The 21,393-nt window shown below is 33.0% G+C and overlaps 1 protein-coding gene across 1 annotated transcript in view; it reads right to left on the reverse strand.

Moving 5' to 3' along the window:
- Window positions 1–507: 507 nt before the first annotated feature.
- LOC145245619 (matrilin-1-like) overlaps window positions 508–21,393 on the reverse strand; it is a 35,028-nt gene continuing 14,142 nt past the window's right edge. Inside the window, exons 4-7 of the mRNA XM_080107186.1 lie at window positions 17,177–17,287; window positions 11,033–11,599; window positions 9,434–9,490; window positions 508–563 (exon numbers count right to left, since the gene is read on the reverse strand). Coding sequence (XP_079963312.1) covers window positions 508–563; window positions 9,434–9,490; window positions 11,033–11,599; window positions 17,177–17,287 — 791 coding nt within the window. The remainder of the gene's footprint in view (window positions 564–9,433; window positions 9,491–11,032; window positions 11,600–17,176; window positions 17,288–21,393) is intronic.

Here is a 21,393-nt window from a genome sequence, read left to right on the forward strand (position 1 = left end):
CTTACTACGTGTCATCAAACCAAATATGCTGCCCACGTGATGAGTGGCTGTTGGGATAATTCATTGGGATTTGAGAATTTATTCAACGTACTGTTATATTTTCATGAAATGAAGTGAATTATTTTTACTTACTCCAAAAGCAATTTTTAGATGTTGCGCATTGAACGTTCCTTTTACAAGATGGACATTCTGAAAAAGATGACAGATTTTAAATGTCATTAACACACATAATAGAAATGTTAATAAACTTTTTCATATATCTAGTTTTATGTAGATTTGATCATTTTTTAATATATCCTGTAATACAGGGTAACCCATATTAAATGCCACCCCTAAAATCATTAATAAAATCCATACACATACACAACCAGCAAATACATCCGCACCAATATGCAGTTGACCATTGTATGCCATTGAAATAAATGATTATATATATATATGTATATATATATATATATATATATATATATATATATATATATTACTGAGGGACGGGGTATCAGAATATTATGTAAAATAGATATCACCAAGAATGATGCACTCAGTCGAGTATGAAGGAGACACTGAAATAAAAATAGAAAAATAGTCATGTTATTAATAAGAATAATGATAAGAGAACCCATATACATACAAGCACAAATGTATTTTTAAAAAATAGAGCTCATTTTTCTCATATACATATGTATCTCCACGCACAATCAAACACACATGTATCTTCTAACATATCTTATTATTAGACTTACATATTAAAGCCTAAATAGAAATGCATTGATCAAATCGATGTTTGATTCTAACTAGATACTTTTTGCTTATTGCAAACACAGAGGGGGGAGGATAGAGGGGGAGAAAGGACAGAAATGTAAAAAAAACACAAACATAAAGTCTCTCTCGCTCTTTTCTTTTCTTACGCACAAACGCAGGTACACACAAAATTAAATACATTTTTATATATAAAGTAAAGGGAGAACTTCCTCCTTTATTGTTTGTTAATATAGCTTTTTGGCTAAAAACTAGATGAAAAATATCTGTTCTCTCATTGTGATCCATCCGTCCATCCAGCACGATCGCAGTCGAGATTGAACTCACTACACGAGTTTGTAATGTAATTCAAATCTTTTTCGGTAGCTGATTACTTGATGTTTCGCCAGGGCTATCAAGGGTATTTTTCATCGTGACGCGATCATTAGATGGGATGCCTACCACGGCTTAAGAGAGTCCCATCTACCCTCGAAAGAAGGATCGACCACGCCAGTTTCTCAACCTGGTATTTTACCTCGCGGTACATACAACGCCTCGGTTTCAATCGCGTTGCCGAATCGTCTCCGCTTTGAGGCTATATTTTTTATAACAGCTTGACTTCAGTTTCCAGAACCGACTCCTCTGGTTATCTGGATCGATTACATGATTGGAACGTCCATTGCTCGCCTTCTGACAAACTTCCCCCTATTCGTCGTTGCTATATAACAAGCTTTTTCTTTGTTCTCTAAAGTTTTGACCTCTTCCAATACTAGACAATTGCGTCATTTTTGATGTTTGCAATCAGCAGAAATGTGTTATTGTTTCGATTGTTATTGTTTATAGACGTTCCTTATCTGTCAAACATTTAATTTGAATCTGTTTGTTTCAAACCCGTGTATTCTAAATTCTATACGGTTAGCTGTGTAAATTGCATAGTTAACGTACTCGCACGCTACCATAGCGCCCCAATCCATTACATTATGCGTCTTCAAATCTATCAAAAATTATGGTTGTAATTTGATATACAAAAAGAATTTACGAAAATAAGAAAATGAATATAACGTTCATCATAAAAAGTTACATACATTTAAAAGAAAAAAATAAGGAAAAAATCTTACCTAACTTAGAATGGTCACAGTGTCTTTACAGCATCCTTTGCAACATTTCATGCCTACAAAAAAAAATCAATTTTTTAGTGTAAATTTTTCCAATTTAATTTTATCTTTTATTTGGGAAGAAAAGGAGACTAGAGACGGTTAAGAAGTTTTAATATTTCGGGGGGGGGGTAATAGCTCACACGTGAGAGAGATTAGTATTCTCTTAACTATTCAGTTAACTATCTTATTACGCATAAATAAGTGGACAGAGCAAGTGGAGATCCTGGGGCATTTCGCTTTTAGCGTTTATCAAAGTGTTCTTTTCCATTAACACTGCATTATGGCGACCTACTTTCCAACTGATCTGATACTTTTGTTTCACCATAAACCTCGATATTTGTGACGTCATGGCATATAGACTTTTTTTTATCCTACTTTTACCTAATGAACTTCATGCCTAACCTTCAGGTTTCTCTTCCTGTTATCTTTTGTGGAAATGTTTATTTCCCAAACTTTCTAGCTGCATTTAGTTTCACTCTTGTCAAAATTAACACTAGCTGATGTAATCGCTATTCAACATAAGACCATTATGTAAGACTAGATGTGTTTTTATATTATTATATAGAAATGATTAGGAGATAACACATCTATTATGGAAAAATAAATAGTAGCCGGATCGGAGCTGTGTGTGACCCAACCGTCTGTGATGGTCGAAAATCAGTAACGGGTGAATTAGAGGTGAATTAGAGTTTTTATTATGTGAACAATCCAGAGCAACAACCAGCGGCCTTGCTAGTCCAAATTGTTAGTAAAAGACGCAAAACAGGAAAACTAACTTCAGGAACATTAATAATAATACTGTTTTGTGACGAGAACTGTTACATGGTGTCGAAAAGTTTTGTTTTGTCTGGGATATGACCTTGGGTCAAGGTTTTCGGATTTCGCTTGTGTGGTAAATTTGTGAGGAAAATTACTTAATCAATATGTGTAAGTGATTTGGCCAATTTAGCCAATTAGGGCAAATCTAAATTTGACATAATGAACATGGATTGGCTAAATGAGAAACCTAGACTTCTCAAACCCCACAATTACCTACCCATAAGAGGATGTGCAGGTCGTTTTTCGTCAATTGAGAAGCGATTCGAGAGCAGAAAAATTTGGTTGAAGTTGAGAGTCGGGGCGGTACATTCCACCACCCATACTACACTCCCCGTTCACTGATCGTCTGATAAAGAGTGGGAGGAGAGACAATGTTGAAAAAAGGTTCCGTTTTAGTCATTGTCTAAACATGCTGCTTGTTGAAAGAAAAAAAGACATTGTATATATATTTTTTTTTCCTTTTCATAACTGTAAAATGATATTTTTTTATCTAGAATTTATTAAATAATTGATACTTATTATAAACGAAATCCCAAGAGTCAATTATTTGTTGTGTATGGAATTCATAACTGACTCACAAACGAATGATACCATTTGAAGTAATTTCTTTCAGGAGGCAGCAAGTAGGAGAGGGGGACGGCCAACCCAGCGACACGCGTGTTCCTGGAGATTTGAGTTGTTTACTTTGTTGTTGGTTTTTTTATTCCTGTATTTTTTAAATTTTTGTTTGTTTTTTTTTTCCTGCTAGCCACTGTTGGTGCAGGGAATACATGAGTCGTGCATAGACTCCGTAATCGTAGAACTGAGTTGGGAGTTCTGAAATCGGAACCACCTAGGACTACACTTATGTGCCCGTGGACACAACGGTCTTAACCTAATTATATTGGTCCCATTTGACTAGGATACGACCTTTAGCTGGGGGGAGTCGTCGACATGTTATATGTGCGTTGTAATACAAGAGACGTGCCTTTATCTGTCTACTATTAAGCTTTAAACCTAGAAACGTGAATTTTCGTATGAATGAATGATACCTTATAAATGCAAATTGTTGTTAACTCAAATATATATATATATATATATATATATATATATATATATATAATAGCAAATAGTTAATAAAACATGTTAAAAGCACTTTGAAAAAGAGTTAAAAACATATTTGATTTGAAAAAGAAACGCTAAATAAGTGGATAGTCCTTAATCTGCGGAATTTCGAAAAAATACTTTCCTTCTCATCAGGGGGTAGGATTTAGCAAAATGCGGGATCGGATACTGCTTGCAAAAGTATTTGATGAAACTACAAGTAAGTCATGAAAAACTATTTATTGGTAATTAAGCAAGTCAGAGGCTTCCACGGTTCATCATCATAGAGAATCCTCAGGCCAAAGGGCATTTTAGCATGACCATACCTTATGGATATGCAACAACCTAGATAAACGCATCTTAGTCTACTGATTCTTTAAGCTTAAATGCCATAAATATAGTTTCATAACTTACTACTAGGGCAAGAACAACAGCATATTCTTTTCATTGTTTTGACTCTCGAGTGTGTATCCGTTGATTTCTTATATGCTTTTATATAGAGTGATGTGCTTCTCGGTAGATTAACTCTGTCTAACTGAATCGGATATATACTCGAGAGTCAATACAATGAAAAGAATATGCTGATGTCATAGCCCTACTTACTACCTAGCTCTACTCACTTATTGAGCACCGTTAAAGTAAATACTGAAAATCGATTATTATATATATATCCTTAGATAATTTAATGTGACTACATGAAATAATATAATATATATATATATATATATATATATATATATATATATATATATATTATGCGTATATGTGTGAGTGAGTACGCATAACTTAATGTTATTGAACTGGGCTAGTATTCAGAAAACATAGTTCATCAAACATATATATATAGATATAATGAAAATATATTTATGGTAATTAAGCTACACAGTTTGATCCCTTAAGCAATCGTTAAGCTAAAATGCACTTAATTGCGATATATATATATATATATATATATATATATATATATATATATATATATATATATATATAAATGCAAAGTTGGTTCGTTCTAAACAAATAAAACCATGTTTATACGTTACCAATTTATTTGAAATTTTCAGACAATCCATTTTTAGAGTCGAGGTATGTTTTTATGTTATTAAAATAAATTTACCTAATTAAAATTAAAATATTAAATAAAATAAATATATTTATTTAATCGTTTCTGCGAATCTGTTCTGTTGATAAAACTGAACTTCCGGTTCGATTCATTTCACAGCCACGAATTAACGAAAGGTTTCATTTTCTGTTAACTCGATAAGTAAAAAAAAAAAAAACATATTTCATTTGTTTATCTTCCAAATTTTTTAATTTACACATCTTTTCTTTATTATATAAGGGCAAAAAAAAAGTTTGTTGCTTGCTTTTGAGGGTTTTTTTTTGTTGTTTTTCTATATAAGATTACTCATGCAGAGAGTGATCCGTGCTGAAATAATATTATTATTTAAAAAGTCATTCTTAACATGGGGAGGTAAGGATGTTTTGTACCTATTCTGTACTTTAACCTTACAATTGAATAAATAAATAAAAACATATCGTAAAACGTTATTTAAACGTGGAAATATGATTTAAAAAATAGCGCGGATCGCTCTCTGCATTAGCACCATTTTTATTTATTGCGGACTATTATTCTCATCTTTATTAGTTGTTGTTTCACGAATTTTCGGCCAACTATTCCTCTGGCCTTCATGAAAAGAAGTCCTTTTATAAATGTTCAGTAACTTTTTCCTTTTATTATTCTTAAAGAGTAAAACTTTTCTTATTCATGAAAGGAGTTAAGCCTACGTAAATAAATAAATGTTTGTACACGTAACAAATTATCAATAAATGGTTTAGTTACTTTTTTTAAAAAATGTTTGTAAAAGTGCGAAAGGCGACGTTGTTGTATACTCCCATGCTTAATTTCTATACTTATAGGTTTTTGGAATTTTTTTTCACTGGATTATTATTGATTGGACACTAATTAAACAGATTATTAAAAAAAATGTAAAAAAGAAATCATTATTTCGACATTTGAAAGTGGTGCTCACTTTTTAGTTACAACGTTCTGATAAATCAGTCACCCATTTTGTAAGCAATAAAAACGCGGTATATCAAAACCATAGAAAGTAAAAATAATGAGTCTCTACCGCATTTGTAAGTCAGAAATATATTTGTTTCTCAAAGAAAAAAATAGAGAGAACAGGACTTTTTTTATTGTTTTCATGAAAATAAAGTTTCGAGATTTTTAATTATTTCTTTTTTTTTTACTTATTTAGTCAGTTTGTGGTTTTTTTTTTTAATTGTTTTTGTGAACGGTGAGTTTTTTTTTTCAAAACTTTTGTTTTGTTTCTTTTTAATTTTTTTAAAGTATTATAAATTTCACTAACATGCTGGAGAAATGTTTAATAATTTGGTATTTTTTTAGATTAGGTCCACCTCCACAATTTTCCTTTCAATGACGACATTTATAGGTTTCCGAGTGTGCTGAACACGCAAATTGCATTGAAATTTTGCGGAAATAAATAGTTGTATTATGCATTATATTCTTCGGCGGCCATCTTTTTACGTGCACACGCGCCATAAACAAATACACACACGTAAAAAAGATGGCCGCCAAAGATTACAATGCATAATACAACTTTTTATATCTTGATAACTACTTATTTCTGCAAAATTTCGATGCGATTTTCGTATTCAGTATAGTCGAAAACCATTTCAAGTTGTCATTTAAAAGAAAATTGAGGAGGTGGACCTAATCTAAACATTTACCAATAATTTTTAATCCCGTACGCCTCCCGATACATTGCTTCGTCAACATGCGACCATTTTATATCTCCCGAAGACACTTCCGTATTTAGAAAAAAAAAAATAAATAAATAAAAAGTGACCGATTTACCAGAACGTGGTAACTAAAAAGTGAGTATCCCTTTCAAATGTTGAAATGATTTTTTTTTTCAATTTTTTTTCATAATCTGGTTAGTGTTCAATCAATAATAATCCAGTGAAAAAATTTCAAAAAACCTATCAGTATAGAAACTCCACCACGTAAGTAAATAAATAAAAAATGTTACGTGCGCATGCGTTAGCCTTGACTAGGGGGGTACTAAGGGAACGACCATTAAATAATTCTGCGGGTCGCCATGGAACTCAACGCCCAAGGAGTATCAAAATAGTTTTCATGATCTGAAGAAATTTTTTTTTTCCGAAAAGTGGGTGATCACTTTTCCATCTAAATTTAACTTAAAATGAGCACCCACTTTCTGGCCACCTGAGGAAGGGGCATTTATTTTCGTGTTTATTGGCTTAAAGGTTTTTTTGACAACGCAGTTTGGTACGCGAATGCATATTTAACAGTTTTCGTTTATGCTCACGCATAGCATAAACAAAGGCTACGTCCGTGAAATGGAAAATAGTCCCAGAGTTCAGGGGTTAATACCATGCAAAAGAAATCGAACAAAAAGACTTTTTAGCCAAGAAACACACAGAAAGAAAAAAAAAATAGCATCCATTTTTTTTCTATCGAATTCATTTGCTGTTTTTATTGAAAACTATTTTCCCCCGGATTTTTTATATAATTTTCCATTAAGGGCTGTGCGTCTCACGTTCGTAAATAACAAAATTTTTTTTGTAGATTTTGGTGTGCTAAAAACGAATCTGCAAACCGTTTCCGTCGCAAAAAAATAGTTTTTATGATATGAAGAAATTACTTTTTCGAAAAAGTGGCGATCACTTTTCCATGTAAATTTAACTTAAAATGAGCACCCACTTTCTAGCCACCTGAGAGAGGGGGGATTTTTTCCCATGTTTATTGGCTAAACGAAGGCTACGGCTGTTAAATGGAAAATAGTCCCAGAGTTCAGGGGTTATTACCATGCAAAAGAAATCAAACAAAAAACTTTTTAGCCAAGAAACAGAAAAATGCCCCTCTCTCAGGTGGCCAGAAAGTGGGTGCTCATTATAAGTTAAATTTACATTGAAAAGTGATCACCCACTTTTCGAAAAAGTAATTTCATGAATGTCATGAAAACTTTTTTTTGCTACGTAAATGGTTTGCAGATTCGTTTTTAGCACACCGAAATCTACAATAAAATATTTCGTTATATATGAACGTGAAACGGGCCTTAAAGTAAAATAATACCGGATTTTTTGGAGCAGATTTGCCGTTTAGTTGTACAAATATCCTCAAACCAGGTAATCACTAAAAGGGATTTTTAAAAGTCGTCACCTGTATCGAGCAAAAGTTTAAAACCACCGATTATATGCCAGCCTACATCATGGTAACATATATTGAGTGAGTTCCTAACAGTATTTTTAGTTTAAACTCATTTTCCCAAAATTTCCCCAAACTTAACGTGTTCGATACAGTCTGCCGCCATTTGTATTTTTCAGATATACCGATAAACATTGAATGTTTTTGAACCGATTATACATTACATAAAAACACTAAAATCTTATCCAGTTAGGTAGAACACTTACTTTTCTTGCCTTTGATAACATTTATTTGTTATATATTTATTTTTTGACAACTTCTTTGTATCTGTGTTTAGTAATATAAACCCTTTTCATTTAATGTAACGTTTAGTCGGCTCGAAAAACAGTGTTTATTGGTGTATTTGAAAGCTACAAATGGTGGTGGACACTGTTGATTACTTTAAGTTAGAGAAAGTGAGTTAAAACTAAAAAAACTATAAAAAAAATACTGTCAGAAACCTACCGATTATGTCAGCCTATGTCATGGTAACATATGTTCGGTGAGTTTCAGACACTGTTTTGTATAGTTTTTAGTTTTCAACTTACTTTCCCAAACTTAACGTATTCAACAGAATTCGCAACCATTTCTGTTTTTTGAGCCAATTAAACATTTTACATTACATAAAAACACTAAACAATTATCCAATTAGGTAGAAACGTAAATTACCTTACCTTTGCTTTCATTTATTTGTTTTTGGACGACTTTTTCGAATCTGTGTATAGTAACCCCCCTCCCCCCCTCCCCCCACCATCAACCAAATATTAATTACTAAATCACATTTTTTAAAACAACAACAAAAAAAAAGCATTTAGCGTTTCAACATTTTTGCTATGTTCGGCTTCATCCACTGATTGTTGGTCAAGTCCAAAACATGAATGATTGACAGAAACTCTCGAGGATCCAGATCAAATTCTGCAAGAGTACCATTTTTTCAGTTTCGCCTTCTTTTTCACTTTTTGCAGTGGATTGCTGTACTAATATAAGAAACATGCATTTTCTCTTTTATTAAATTTTTCCATTACACCAAATTGAGCCACTGCAACGCGTGGCAGTGTACAGCTAGTATATATATATATATATATATATATATATATATATATATATATATATATATATATATATATTCATAACTTACTATTTGCGTCTACTAACTGCTGAAATATATATACTGAAAATCGATACATAATATTTCTCATAGCAATTTATGTGGACAGTTGAAATAATTATAAATATGTTTGTGTGGGGAGAAGAGAAAGAGAGGAGGGGGTGTCCGTTATAACTTAGTATTATTAAACTGGGCTAAAAAAAAAAAAAGGAAAGATTGTTGAAAATTATAGGTCATCAGATTACAAAACTCTGATTTTCATAAAAAGCTTTTAGTTGCACGTATGATTTTACTTACATGGAGGGCATCTACGTGAACCTCCGCACCGTAAACAGCGTTCAGTAACTGAGAAATCTGCAAAAGTAAACAGAACAGAATAAAAGATACTTTCGTTTCAGATCGAACCCTTTTAAAATCTGTGTAAACAACAAACACTTTTTAAAAAGTAATCGATTCTATTAAACACACACACACACACACACACACACATATATATATATATATATATATATATATATATATATATATATATATATACTTCAGAATAAAATTATCTAACAATCAACTGGTATGGAAACCTGTGATTATAAGTTTTACAAGATATTACTGGCAGAAATATTCTATAAGTACCATCCATCCTAAATAAGAATTGCTCGATATACAAGATAGAGCAAATAAATCAAATTTTAGCCATTCAATGACTCCTTATCCTATAGGATTTCGATGTCTACCATCTCTTCAGAGGAGAAAATATTAGCAAATAGTTATAATGGTTTACACCTTATTTGCTAAATCCTATAGGATAAGGAGATAATATTACAAATGTATTATTTGTCTTACATAGAATAATAAAAAATTGTGATTTGAAATTCAAACATTTCACGTCATAATTTTTTAAATTCATTGAATGACTAAAATTTTATACATATCTCTCTATCTATCTATCTATCTATCTCTCTCTCTCTCTCTCTCTCTATATATATATATATATATATATATATATATATATATATATATATATATATATATTCTTATCAAGAATGGAGTATTGCTGCCACATCTAGGCAGGAACTGCTAAAAACAGCCTATTCTGCCTTGACAGAGTTCAAAATAGACTTCGTAGCTTAGTGGGGATGCCCTTTTCTTTTCCCTGAAACATCTCTCCCACAGAAAAGACGTTGCGAGCCTGTCTTTGTTTTATCGTTATTTCGATGGCAGGTGCTCGTCTGAGCTCCAATCCCTGGTCCCCCATGCCAATCTTTCACGAAAAACACCCGTCTAGCTGAAACCACTGTCAATTAATTTCCCCCACTCTTTATCTGTGCCTAAATCAAAGCATAGATTCCATGAACAAAGCTTCTTTCTTAGTAGTGCACGCCTGTGGAACTCTCTCCCGTTTGCCTGTTTCCCACCTGACTACAACTTGGATGTCTTCAAGTCCAACATAAACAAATTCCTGATAAACCGCGCTCTTAAGTAGGACACTTTATCAAATCTCCATTACTAACGATTACTACGATATTATCCCATAGATTACTGTACACGCAATAACCCTTATCCCTGAGTGGCCTCCGGGCCTTGATAAGTGGTGACTACCATGTAAAAAAAAATAATTTTTTTTTTACTCTCGAGTTAATATATGCGACACATTTAGACACAGTTAATCAATTGAGAACCACATCACTATGTAAAAATATATGATATTAACTTAAATATATACGAGAGTCAAAATAATAAAAATAATATTTTGTTGTCATAGCCCTACTAATAATATATGGTCATTTGTTATGATCCACCTATACGCATAATATCGGCAATAACAACAGCCAGACACAAAATGTGACAAATGAACATAATAACAATCACATTATTAATTTGCGATTTTATAATACACACCTGTGCACACTTTTAACTTGACTTTCAATATGCTACTTGGGATGGTCGCATATAATGAAAAAAACATGTGGTGTCTTTGGGGTTTGCTGACAATATTAAAGATTTCCCGTTTGTAAACGTAGTTTCCAACACCCAGCGCGTAAATTATGACTTCCATTTTCTTCAGTATACTTGCGTATTTCTCTGTCAACATAGGCATGTTTGATCTACCATCCGTTATTAAGAAGGCATAATTGGGAACATATTTTCTGTCGCCTCTGGCTGGCGTAAATCCGTATTGTATAAGGTAGTGTAGAGCCTTGTGTGTGTTTGTGAGTCCTCCTCTATATTGATACCGGAGTAGATCGATGACGAAAACCATGTGGACTTTATCGTGAAACGTATTCAAATCAAACGCTACGATGATGTCGGTTGCATATGTGATGACGCCTATGCGAACCTTACCACTATCAATGTCAAGGCCTTTGACAAAGTACAACACACCATCAACCATCTGGCCAAACTTCCGTCGAGTAATACTTCCCGATTCGTCGAGTACAATTATAGTATCGTATTGCGTATGACACGCTGTAAAGGATAAAAAAAAGTAAAATTAATTCAGAAAAATTATTTTGTATATATATATATATATATATATATATATATATATATATATATTCAGAAAGTTTAGATGAGATAAGTCATCGGTACCGTCGGTTTCAGACCTGATAATAAGGAACCGTTTTAGGTCCCCCCTATCAAGCTCTCTTCAGCCGATACACATCTCTGAAAAGAGCTTCATATGGGGACTTAAAATGGTTCCCTATTATCAAATTTGAAACCGACGGTACCGATGACTTATCTCATTTAAGCTTTCTGAAAATAAAATTATAAATAACACGTTCTTATTTTGGGAATTTTTTCTTTATAATAGAGCATTCTGCTGGAATCTTTTTTCCAAAATATAACTAAGTATGTATATATATGTGTGTGTGTGTGTGTGTGTGTGTGTGTGTGTGTGTGTGTGTGTGTGTGTGTGTGTGTGTGTGTTTGTGTGTGATTTTGAAAAAAGAAAAACCGAATGAATTTATAAAATGGTGGTCAAGGTTTCGTCCCTTATTGCAGGGGACATCTTCAGGATATTAAAAGGAAAAATGCAGAAGAATAAAACGATCATAGACCATATGTAAGTGAAAAGAAAACAGTGTTAAAATCCTACCCATAACGGAAACTATAAATATGTGTGTATGGGAAGGTTAGGTTATTCAATGTCTATATATATGCATTTTTAAAAATACGTTATTTAAATACCTATGTACAAGCTTTTTTTTCTAATCTTATTCATTTTGTTTAAATTATTTAAGGAAAAACGGTTTGAGACAATAGTATAAGTTAAGCAGGATCTGTCTTTATGTATTGTTCTTTGATTATAATCTTTCCTATACTAGGGGCTAAATGGTAGGAGCCCTTTCTTTGCGTAATACTATTAGTGTTTAATATCAGTGCTGACTCAATTTGATTCCCACCCACATTAAAAATACGAAAATCTACGACACTCTTAATAGACTTAGTTTTCAATTAATACAAACAACTTCCACAACAATAAAACAGACATTAAAAACCACCAAGCACTCTCCCAAAACCCTCACATCCAACGCTGATATATATTCCATCCCATGTAACAATTACCAACAAGTATACCTAGGCGAGACACAGCGTAAATTGAAACTAAGACTTTACGAACATAGAAGAGATATAAGGAATGGTAACGCCCTAAATGCACTCTTTTGTCATTGTGCGGAACACGATCATTCATTTAACTTAGATCATGCGAAAATTATAAAATTCGTGATAGAGCCAAAAGAAGACTTTCATACTATTGTCCCAAACTGTTTTCCTTAAATAATTTAAACAAAATGCATGGCAAATTTTCTCTCCTCAAAATTTGAAAGGTCTGGAACCTTTTTAATTTTTGTACCTTAATTTTTCTTGCCTGATGATATCTAATATGATTGAAACGGTCCGCACATCGTAGCAAGATATGACTGTATTTACATAAAATAAAATGTTTAAATATATATATAATTTGCTCTCTTATGATTGGGCACTATCAACGACCCTTGTTGAAATTCAATTACTTTCAATTTTTGGATATCTTCCTACCGGAAATATATATATATATATATATATATATATATATATATATATATATATATATATATATATATAATAAGCTTTTGCTTAATTATACATCTTTTATCTTTTCATTTTTCTACAATATTTTTACATTCATTATTTACTTTAAGAAATTTAACACTCAAAATATTCTAGTAAAAGGACAATTTCACCTTGAACCTTCAGAATATTGCAAAAAGATCAATGCTATCTATAAATTTAAATGACTTTTGTGAAAATGTAACTCGCATAATAATATTATAGCTAATAGCTACATTGGTTTTACGGCCGCTGCTATTCTGCTTTATTCTATCGCCTCCCAATGCATCTTATAATTCTAGCTCAATTTTCCAACATCTACAAAAATACCTGCGATTTAAGACAAATCCTATTTAATAACACTAACGTAATACCAATTAAAATAATCTCAAAATACTAAAAACTACTACAATAAAACTAAACAATACATTTGTGGATGCTTTTTGGCGGCCAGATAACTCTTGCTCCCTCTATTTTGCCCCTCAGTCCTCTACTACTGTTGCCATGTCAGTAATAAGGGTGCTGGGGGTAAACGTTTTCAACTGGGCTGGCGTTATCCGCCTAATAGTTAGGGACCAGAACCTTGATGTAACTCAAAACGAGTCTGCCCTATCAGCAGGTGCAAATTACTGGGGCTGTTGTATTGCTATTTGATAAACGGAGTCTGGACCATGCAACAGTCTCTGGTGGGGTCTCTCGATGCTACATTAGTGAAAGCTGTTACAACTTTTCACTAGTCATTAGACAAAAATCTTCATTTTCTATTCTTCTACTTTCCTTCTCTCCATGTTCTTCTCTAAACAATTCTGCTGACCTTCTCTGCAAATTTTCTGAATATTACTATGATCTGATAAAATAAATTTCAAAAGATTAAACCCAGAATCCCTATTTCCAATGTAGACCCTACTACCATGTCTCTTTCTCTAGCATCGGAGGTCTGTGTTTCAACCTTCTAGAGGTCCAATTACGAGATACCAAACCTAACCTGTTGTTCCTTTACGAAACTGGCATTGGCACAATTGCTTCCTTAGACAATTGCTCGATTAAAGGTTATTCTAACTTAACCTCCAAACGCTTATGACCGCCACAGACATGTAATATGTACCTACAATAGAGACGACTCCCCTTTGCGGCAGGAATATCTCCAAAGAAGACCCAAAACTAACCTACGTGTGTTTCTGAGTAGCACTTACTCAAAGCACCACTTTCCTATTTAACCTATATCGTTGTCCCCACAATGATGGTGTCACCTTTTTTGAGAGTATCTAGAAACAAAATAACAACATCCTAATTACCCATCCCTTAGCCAACATTTACGCATGTGGAGATTTCAACGTCTACAACATTGAATTGCTAATCCACTCAAATAAGACAGATTATGAAAGGAAGTTCTCATGATTTCTTACTTGCCTATGATCTAACCCAGATTGTTGACGAGACCACTCGCGTTCCCGATTTTAATGACCAATTGCAAGCCTTCTAGATCTTTTTCTAGCCACCTGCCCTGAACTGTGTTCATCCTCCGCTTGGATCTTTGAATCACTCGTTAGTCTCAATTTAGATTAAAATTAAGAGTAACAATCCTCAGATTTCCCTCTTTATGTTGCTGTGTATCGTTACTCTATGGTTGACTGAGACAGTTTCCGTGCGTTCATATCATATATACCCCTATGTTCTATGTTCAAAAAGGATGTACCCACTATAGCATCCGACTTGACATATTGGCTAATAATTGATATAAATAGTTATATATCCTAGAACGTTTCAACTTAAACTCAATAGAAAACCGCGGTACACCCTTGAATATGCTGCTGCAATTGCACATAGAAATCCCTATTTTAATTTCTTTAAACAAAACAGATGTTCAGAAACTAAAGCTGCTTATGGAGACGAAAAGGTTATTAAAAACGCGAGAAAGTCTTTTACCTTAACTACTTAGTCTAAAGTAGCTGAGCAGAGGCTAAGTTCCCATGAGTTTTGGCGCATAACAAACGAGGTTCTAAACAGATGCATACCCATGATCAACAGAGCTGAGGTGATTACTTCAGTATCCGACAAAGCCAAACTCTTTGCAAATAACTTCTCATCAAACTTCACCATGTATGATAATGGTCGCCCACATTTTAAATTTCCTCCATTGACTCTGAGCGACATCTATATAATTACCGGATATGTTTCCAACTTATCAAGAACGTTGATTCCAGCAAAGAAACTGACGCTGACAACATTCCAATCATTGTGCTAAAAAAGCTGCAACTGGAACTAGATCCAATACTAACAAACTTGTTCAAACGTTACTTTGAATGAAATGCTTCCCAACACTTTGGAAAACCTCGACAGTCTGCCCAGTTTAAAAATACGAGGGATCAGTCTTCTGCATCTGAGTACAGACCAATCAGCCTCTTGTGCGTCATGAGCAAGTTGCTTGAGTCCGTGATAAATAGAAAAGTTTGCAACCATCTGATCAAAAACAACCTATTCAGCGACGTACAATATAGTTCCGTTCTGACAGGTCAACGGATGATGTGTTGATGGTAATAGCACACAGGATCGGTGAATCTATTAACGATGGCTTCATTTCTAGAGCAATAGCTCTTGACATATGTTAGGCATTTGAGAGGGTCTAGTATAAAGGTCTACTTTATAAGATTTCCAGGTACTGAATAGCTGGGAATATCCTCTTAATCAAAAATACTTTTTCTCAGAAAGGTCTATTAGAGTAGTCACTGATTGGCAGAAATTGAGATTCACAGTATTAACGTTAACGTGGCTCGGGAATCCATCTTTGGCCCAACTCTGTTCTTGATCCATAATGATCTCCCAAATCACATTCTTCATTCATTTGCTAACACCTATGCAGACGATACTATCGTCTATGGTAACACTTCAAATGCCGAGAAAGTTTAGGATCTTTCTGATTCTCTCTTCTCCGACCTGCAGCGTGTGGTACAACAGGGTAAAAAATGGCTAGTAAACCATCCAAAACCAAACTTCTATCTTTCACCACTAATGCTCATATTCCCACTTGGCCCCAGTTTAAATTAATAACTCTCGCCTTAAAGAAACATCCTGCTTCAAAAACTTCTGGGATTGACCTTTACTCCTGATATGAAATGAAAGAACTGCATCATATCCGTTGCTAAAATCATTGGAAAAATTATTGTTTCATTCTACCGCTCCAGAAAGTATCTCACTCCCGACGCGATCCTCTACCTGTACAAGAGCCAAATATATCCTAAGATGAAGTACTGTTGCCACATTTACAAATGGTAGCAAATAAGGCTGGAGAGCAATAGGGGTTAATTTCGATTCTAGCTGATGGCGCTCAGATCGTTTATTTTTTTTTTAAGTTTTGTAATCACTACTATATATTGGGTACAATATAATGATCAATACAGAATTAGCGTTATAATAATAATAAAATTTAATAATAATAAAATAATAATAATAAATACGAAATCTGTATGAATTAAAATATATCCAACCGTGTTTAGCAGGCCGGCTTGTAATAATTAAAATTTCCAACTTTGATTCAATAAATTATATCTTCTTTTGTTCTAATATTTAAATTGATCTTGCTGGATTATCAAATTCAAACCGAAATAACAATTGATCTGGTATATCGATACTTGATTCAGACTAGCCTGTTTTTTTTTCCACTGTATTATTGACACGAACACAATTTAGTTAGCGTGACTTTATTTCGATTACAATTGTTATTCGACACTATTGATCATTTTAAATGCAATGTCTTATGACTAAACAGTCAAGTACTACATCGTATGGATGTAGGGGGATACAGTAAAGCACTAACACTTTAACAATAACATTTGTGATCGTGACGTCACACAAAAATGAAAAATGTTACCTTCTTTCTATTTTCTTTTTCTTTTTATATTTAATTTAGCCTATGATTTTTTTAAGGGGGGGGCAGTGAAAAAATATACTTACGTATCTTACAACGCTCTCCGCTATATCCAGGCGGGCATTCGCATATGAAACCATCAAGAACGACGGTGCAAATTCCATTATTTTCACACGGGTTATTATCACAAGGATTTTCTATAAAAGAGAAAGAAAATAGTATAGTTAATAATCGTAGTAGAAATGTTACATTTTAAGTCAACTTTACATTTTAAAGAAACATGCTTACATTTTTATTGAAGAATTATACACACGCGCACGCACGCACACACATATATATCCATTATAGATAGATAGATAGATAGATAGATAGATAGATAGATAGATAGATAGATAGATAGATAAGTAAGAAGTGAACCATAATCGGATGTTGTAAAATAAATAAGTCGATTAAAAAAAAATAACGAAATGTAATAAAACCCGAAACGCTTTTCGGCAGACAGACTTTTTAAGGATATACGTATATATAATTTTTTTTTATTTTTTCTTGAGTTGCATTACATTTCGTGATTTTTTTAATCGACTTATTTATTTTATAACATCCGATTATGGTTCTCTTCTTTCTCATCATTTTTAAATTTTGCTATTCTAATATTTATATATATATATATATATATATATATATATATATATATATATATATATATATATATATATATATATATATATATATTGTGTTTTTTTCAGTGGAGGGGGCTTATGCTATTCAACGAAACACGTGTATGGCGTACATCATAAAAATATGAATAAAATGTTATGACTGAGAATTAAATACATCTTCTGGTATGAGAATGTTGACTTACGCTTTATATATATATATATATATATATATATATATATATATATATATATATATATATATATATATATATATATATATACAGTGATGATCATATTTATTGGCACGGTAAAATAAAAGTTAAATTTTGTCTAATAAATTCTAAAAAAGGGATTAAATTAAAGAAAATAACAAAGTATATTATGTATTTTTAACTGGCCTTTCCGATGCAGCAATCGGATTTTAGAAAAAATAAATAACAAAGGAACAACAAACATAATTGCAAAAAACCCTTGTTCAAAATTATTGGCACGGCTTTGTTTTTCTTTTAGTATCAGTATAATATCAATCAATTTCCGGTGTACGTGCTTTCTGAACTTTTTTATAGCCATATTATGCTTGTTTAACGCTAATTCAGTGAATAATTTTTTTCAGATAATTTTTAGATAGCGATTTATTTAAACTATTATAAGTGACTAAATTATAATTTTCAATCGCCATGGTTAAAACTAAGGAACACAGCGAAGACGTCAGGAAGCTTGTTGTAGCATGCCATACCAATGGGGAGGGCTATGATAAGATTTCAAAGAAGCTAAACCTTCCCAAATCCACTGTTAGAGCCATAATAAACAAGTTCAAATCGCAAGGCCACGTTATGAGTTTAGAGGGTAGAGGGAGAAAAAGGATTCTTTCCCCAAGAGATGAACGGAAAATTGTTCGACAAGTAAAAGAAAACCCAAGGATCTCTGTTGGGGAGATTGTTGATGAACAGAGCACCTCTGGAGTGAATGTATCTCGACATACAGTTGGTAGAGTTTTGAAGAGAGCTGGTTTAAAAGCATGTCGTCCGAGAAAGACTCCCTTATTGAAGCCTATGCACCTGAAAGCAAGGCTAGCCTTTGCAAAACGTCATATTGATAAAGATGTTGCATTCTGGAAACGTGTTCTATGGACTGACGAAACGAAAATAGAGTTATTTGGCCATAATAAAGTGTCTTATATTTACAGAAAATCTGGCGAAGCTTTCCTGCCTAAGAACACCATACCTACAGTGAAGCACGGTGGAGGCAGTTTGATGTTTGGGGGATCCTTTGCTGCCTCTGGACCAGGGCGACTTGTTAAGGTCACAGGTAGCATAAAAAAGGAAGATTATGTTAAAATATTGGATGAAAACCTGAAAGACTCTGCTAAAGAGCTCTCACTTGGTCGTCGTTGGTGGTTCATGCAAGATAATGACCCAAAGCATTCGGCTAAACTGACTAAAAAATGGCTTGAGGACAATCATATTAATGTTTTGGAGTGGCCATCACAAAGCCCAGACCTTAATCCAATTGAAAATTTATGGAGAACATTAAAATTGAGGGTAATGCAAAGGAAGCCTAAGAATCTTATTCAATTGGAGGATTATTGTCAGGAAGAGTGGGCTAAAATTACTACTGAAGAGTGCAACAACTTGGTTGTAAACTATGAAAAGCGACTGAGGAAGGTAATCAAGGCCAAAGGCTATACAATTGATTATTAAATAAATCGTGCCAATAATTTTGAACAAGGGTTTTTTGCAATTATGTTTGTTGTTCCTTTGTTATTTATTTTTTCTAAAATCCGATTGCTGCATCAGAAAGGCCAGTTAAAAATACATAATATACTTTGTTATTTTCTTTAATTTAATCCCTTTTTTAGAATTTATTAGACAAAATTTAACTTTTATTCTACCGTGCCAATAAATATGATCATCACTATATATATATATATATATATATATATATATATATATATATATATATATATATATATATATATATGAAGAGAAAGAGGGAGAGAAAGAAGGAGGAGAGAAAGATTAAATGTAGGGTAAATGAATTTAATGAATTAGTATAGGTTCGTTTGCATGTTCTCAGAAATCAAGAAAAAATAAAAATAAGCGGGCATAGAGTACGATCATTTTAGAAACGATATCATATTTGAGAAGAATAAGTGGTAAGTGTTTCAGTGTGAACAAGTATGGTATAATAAATTATGGGGTTTATCTATTTTATTTTTACTTTCATCATATTTTGCTTTGGTTTTGATACCCCCAAATTCAAAGCTATCTCTTTACAACCCTTCCTTTTCATAACCTATCATACTTTCATAAATCAGATTCCATTTTCTGTAGGCTGTTTTTGAACCCAGTCAACGACGGGTACTTTTGCTAGTAAATATATATATATATATATATATATATATATATATATATATATCGCTTCCTCCAGTCTTGACAGACTATGGATACCCACTGTAAAAGTACATGCATGTGAAATCTGTGTGGCAAGAGTTCCGCAGTCTCCAACACTGCCTCTCCTGAGTCAACATTGTTGCATACCAGTGGCAAGTTGAGGTACACGACGACTGGAAATAATGCCGAGATGAGCAGAGAGCACATACAGCGCCTAGAATTCCCAAATGGTCACCCATCTGGTACTAGCCAGACTTAACGTTGCTTAACACCGGTGATCTGGCGAGAACCGGTGTGTCAACGTGATTATACCATATATATATATATATATATATATATATATATATATATATATATATATATATATATATATATATATATATATACGAATGAACTCTTTTTCTGGGTCAACGGCCAACTAGCACCGTGTATATTTGTGTGTGTGTGTGTGTGTGTGTGTGTGTGTGTGTGTGTGTGTGTGTGTGTGTGTGTGTGTGTGTTGGGGTGGAGAGGGCTCCCGTAAGCCGTGGTGAAGGCAACCTTTCTAGGAGAAGCAAATCTCTGATTTAAAAAAAACATAAAGCGGAAGACCAGTACCCGCATTAAGCTGGTCTGCAGTTTAATTTGTTGCTGGCTATCTTGCTCTTGCTTGTTGCTGGATCTCAACATTTTGAACCGAGAGAGAGAGAGAGAGACTTAGCTGTCGTACAAAGCTAAGACTCTGTAACATCATCTTTGTATAGATACTCCCTCAGGTATTTGAGCTCATGGATTTTAAATGTCTGAGGGAGTGGCACTCGTCTGACAAGACGTTGCAATCATATATATATATATATATATATATATATATATATATATATATAGTGCAAAACTTTGTTGAAATTCAAAGATTTACATATTTTTCTTTTTCGTTACTTTTGTTTATTTCATCGTGGATTTCGTCATTACAGCCGTTTCGTTAATGGGATGGCAATTTTATGATTTTATGTGTCCATAAAATTTTCTGTCCACACCAACTCGTTAGACATTGTTTCCATTTGATGTTATCAACAAAAGGTTGATTTTGTACTTGATAAATGTGGTGTTTGGGAAAAAAAAGAAATTCCATTCCCACGTTGCTATCATATCAGCTATCTTGGGTTTCATGCTAAAATAAATTTCTCTTTTAAACATAAATTCGTATTTTTTATTTTTGTTTTAATTTCCAATTTTTTTCATTATTTATTCTTTCCTATTTTTTATAATTTTATT

The sequence above is a fragment of the Euprymna scolopes genome, chromosome 23 (genome assembly GCF_053919585.1).
Source record: "Euprymna scolopes isolate OS-2025 chromosome 23, ASM5391958v1, whole genome shotgun sequence".
Classification (NCBI taxonomy): domain Eukaryota; kingdom Metazoa; phylum Mollusca; class Cephalopoda; order Sepiida; family Sepiolidae; genus Euprymna; species Euprymna scolopes.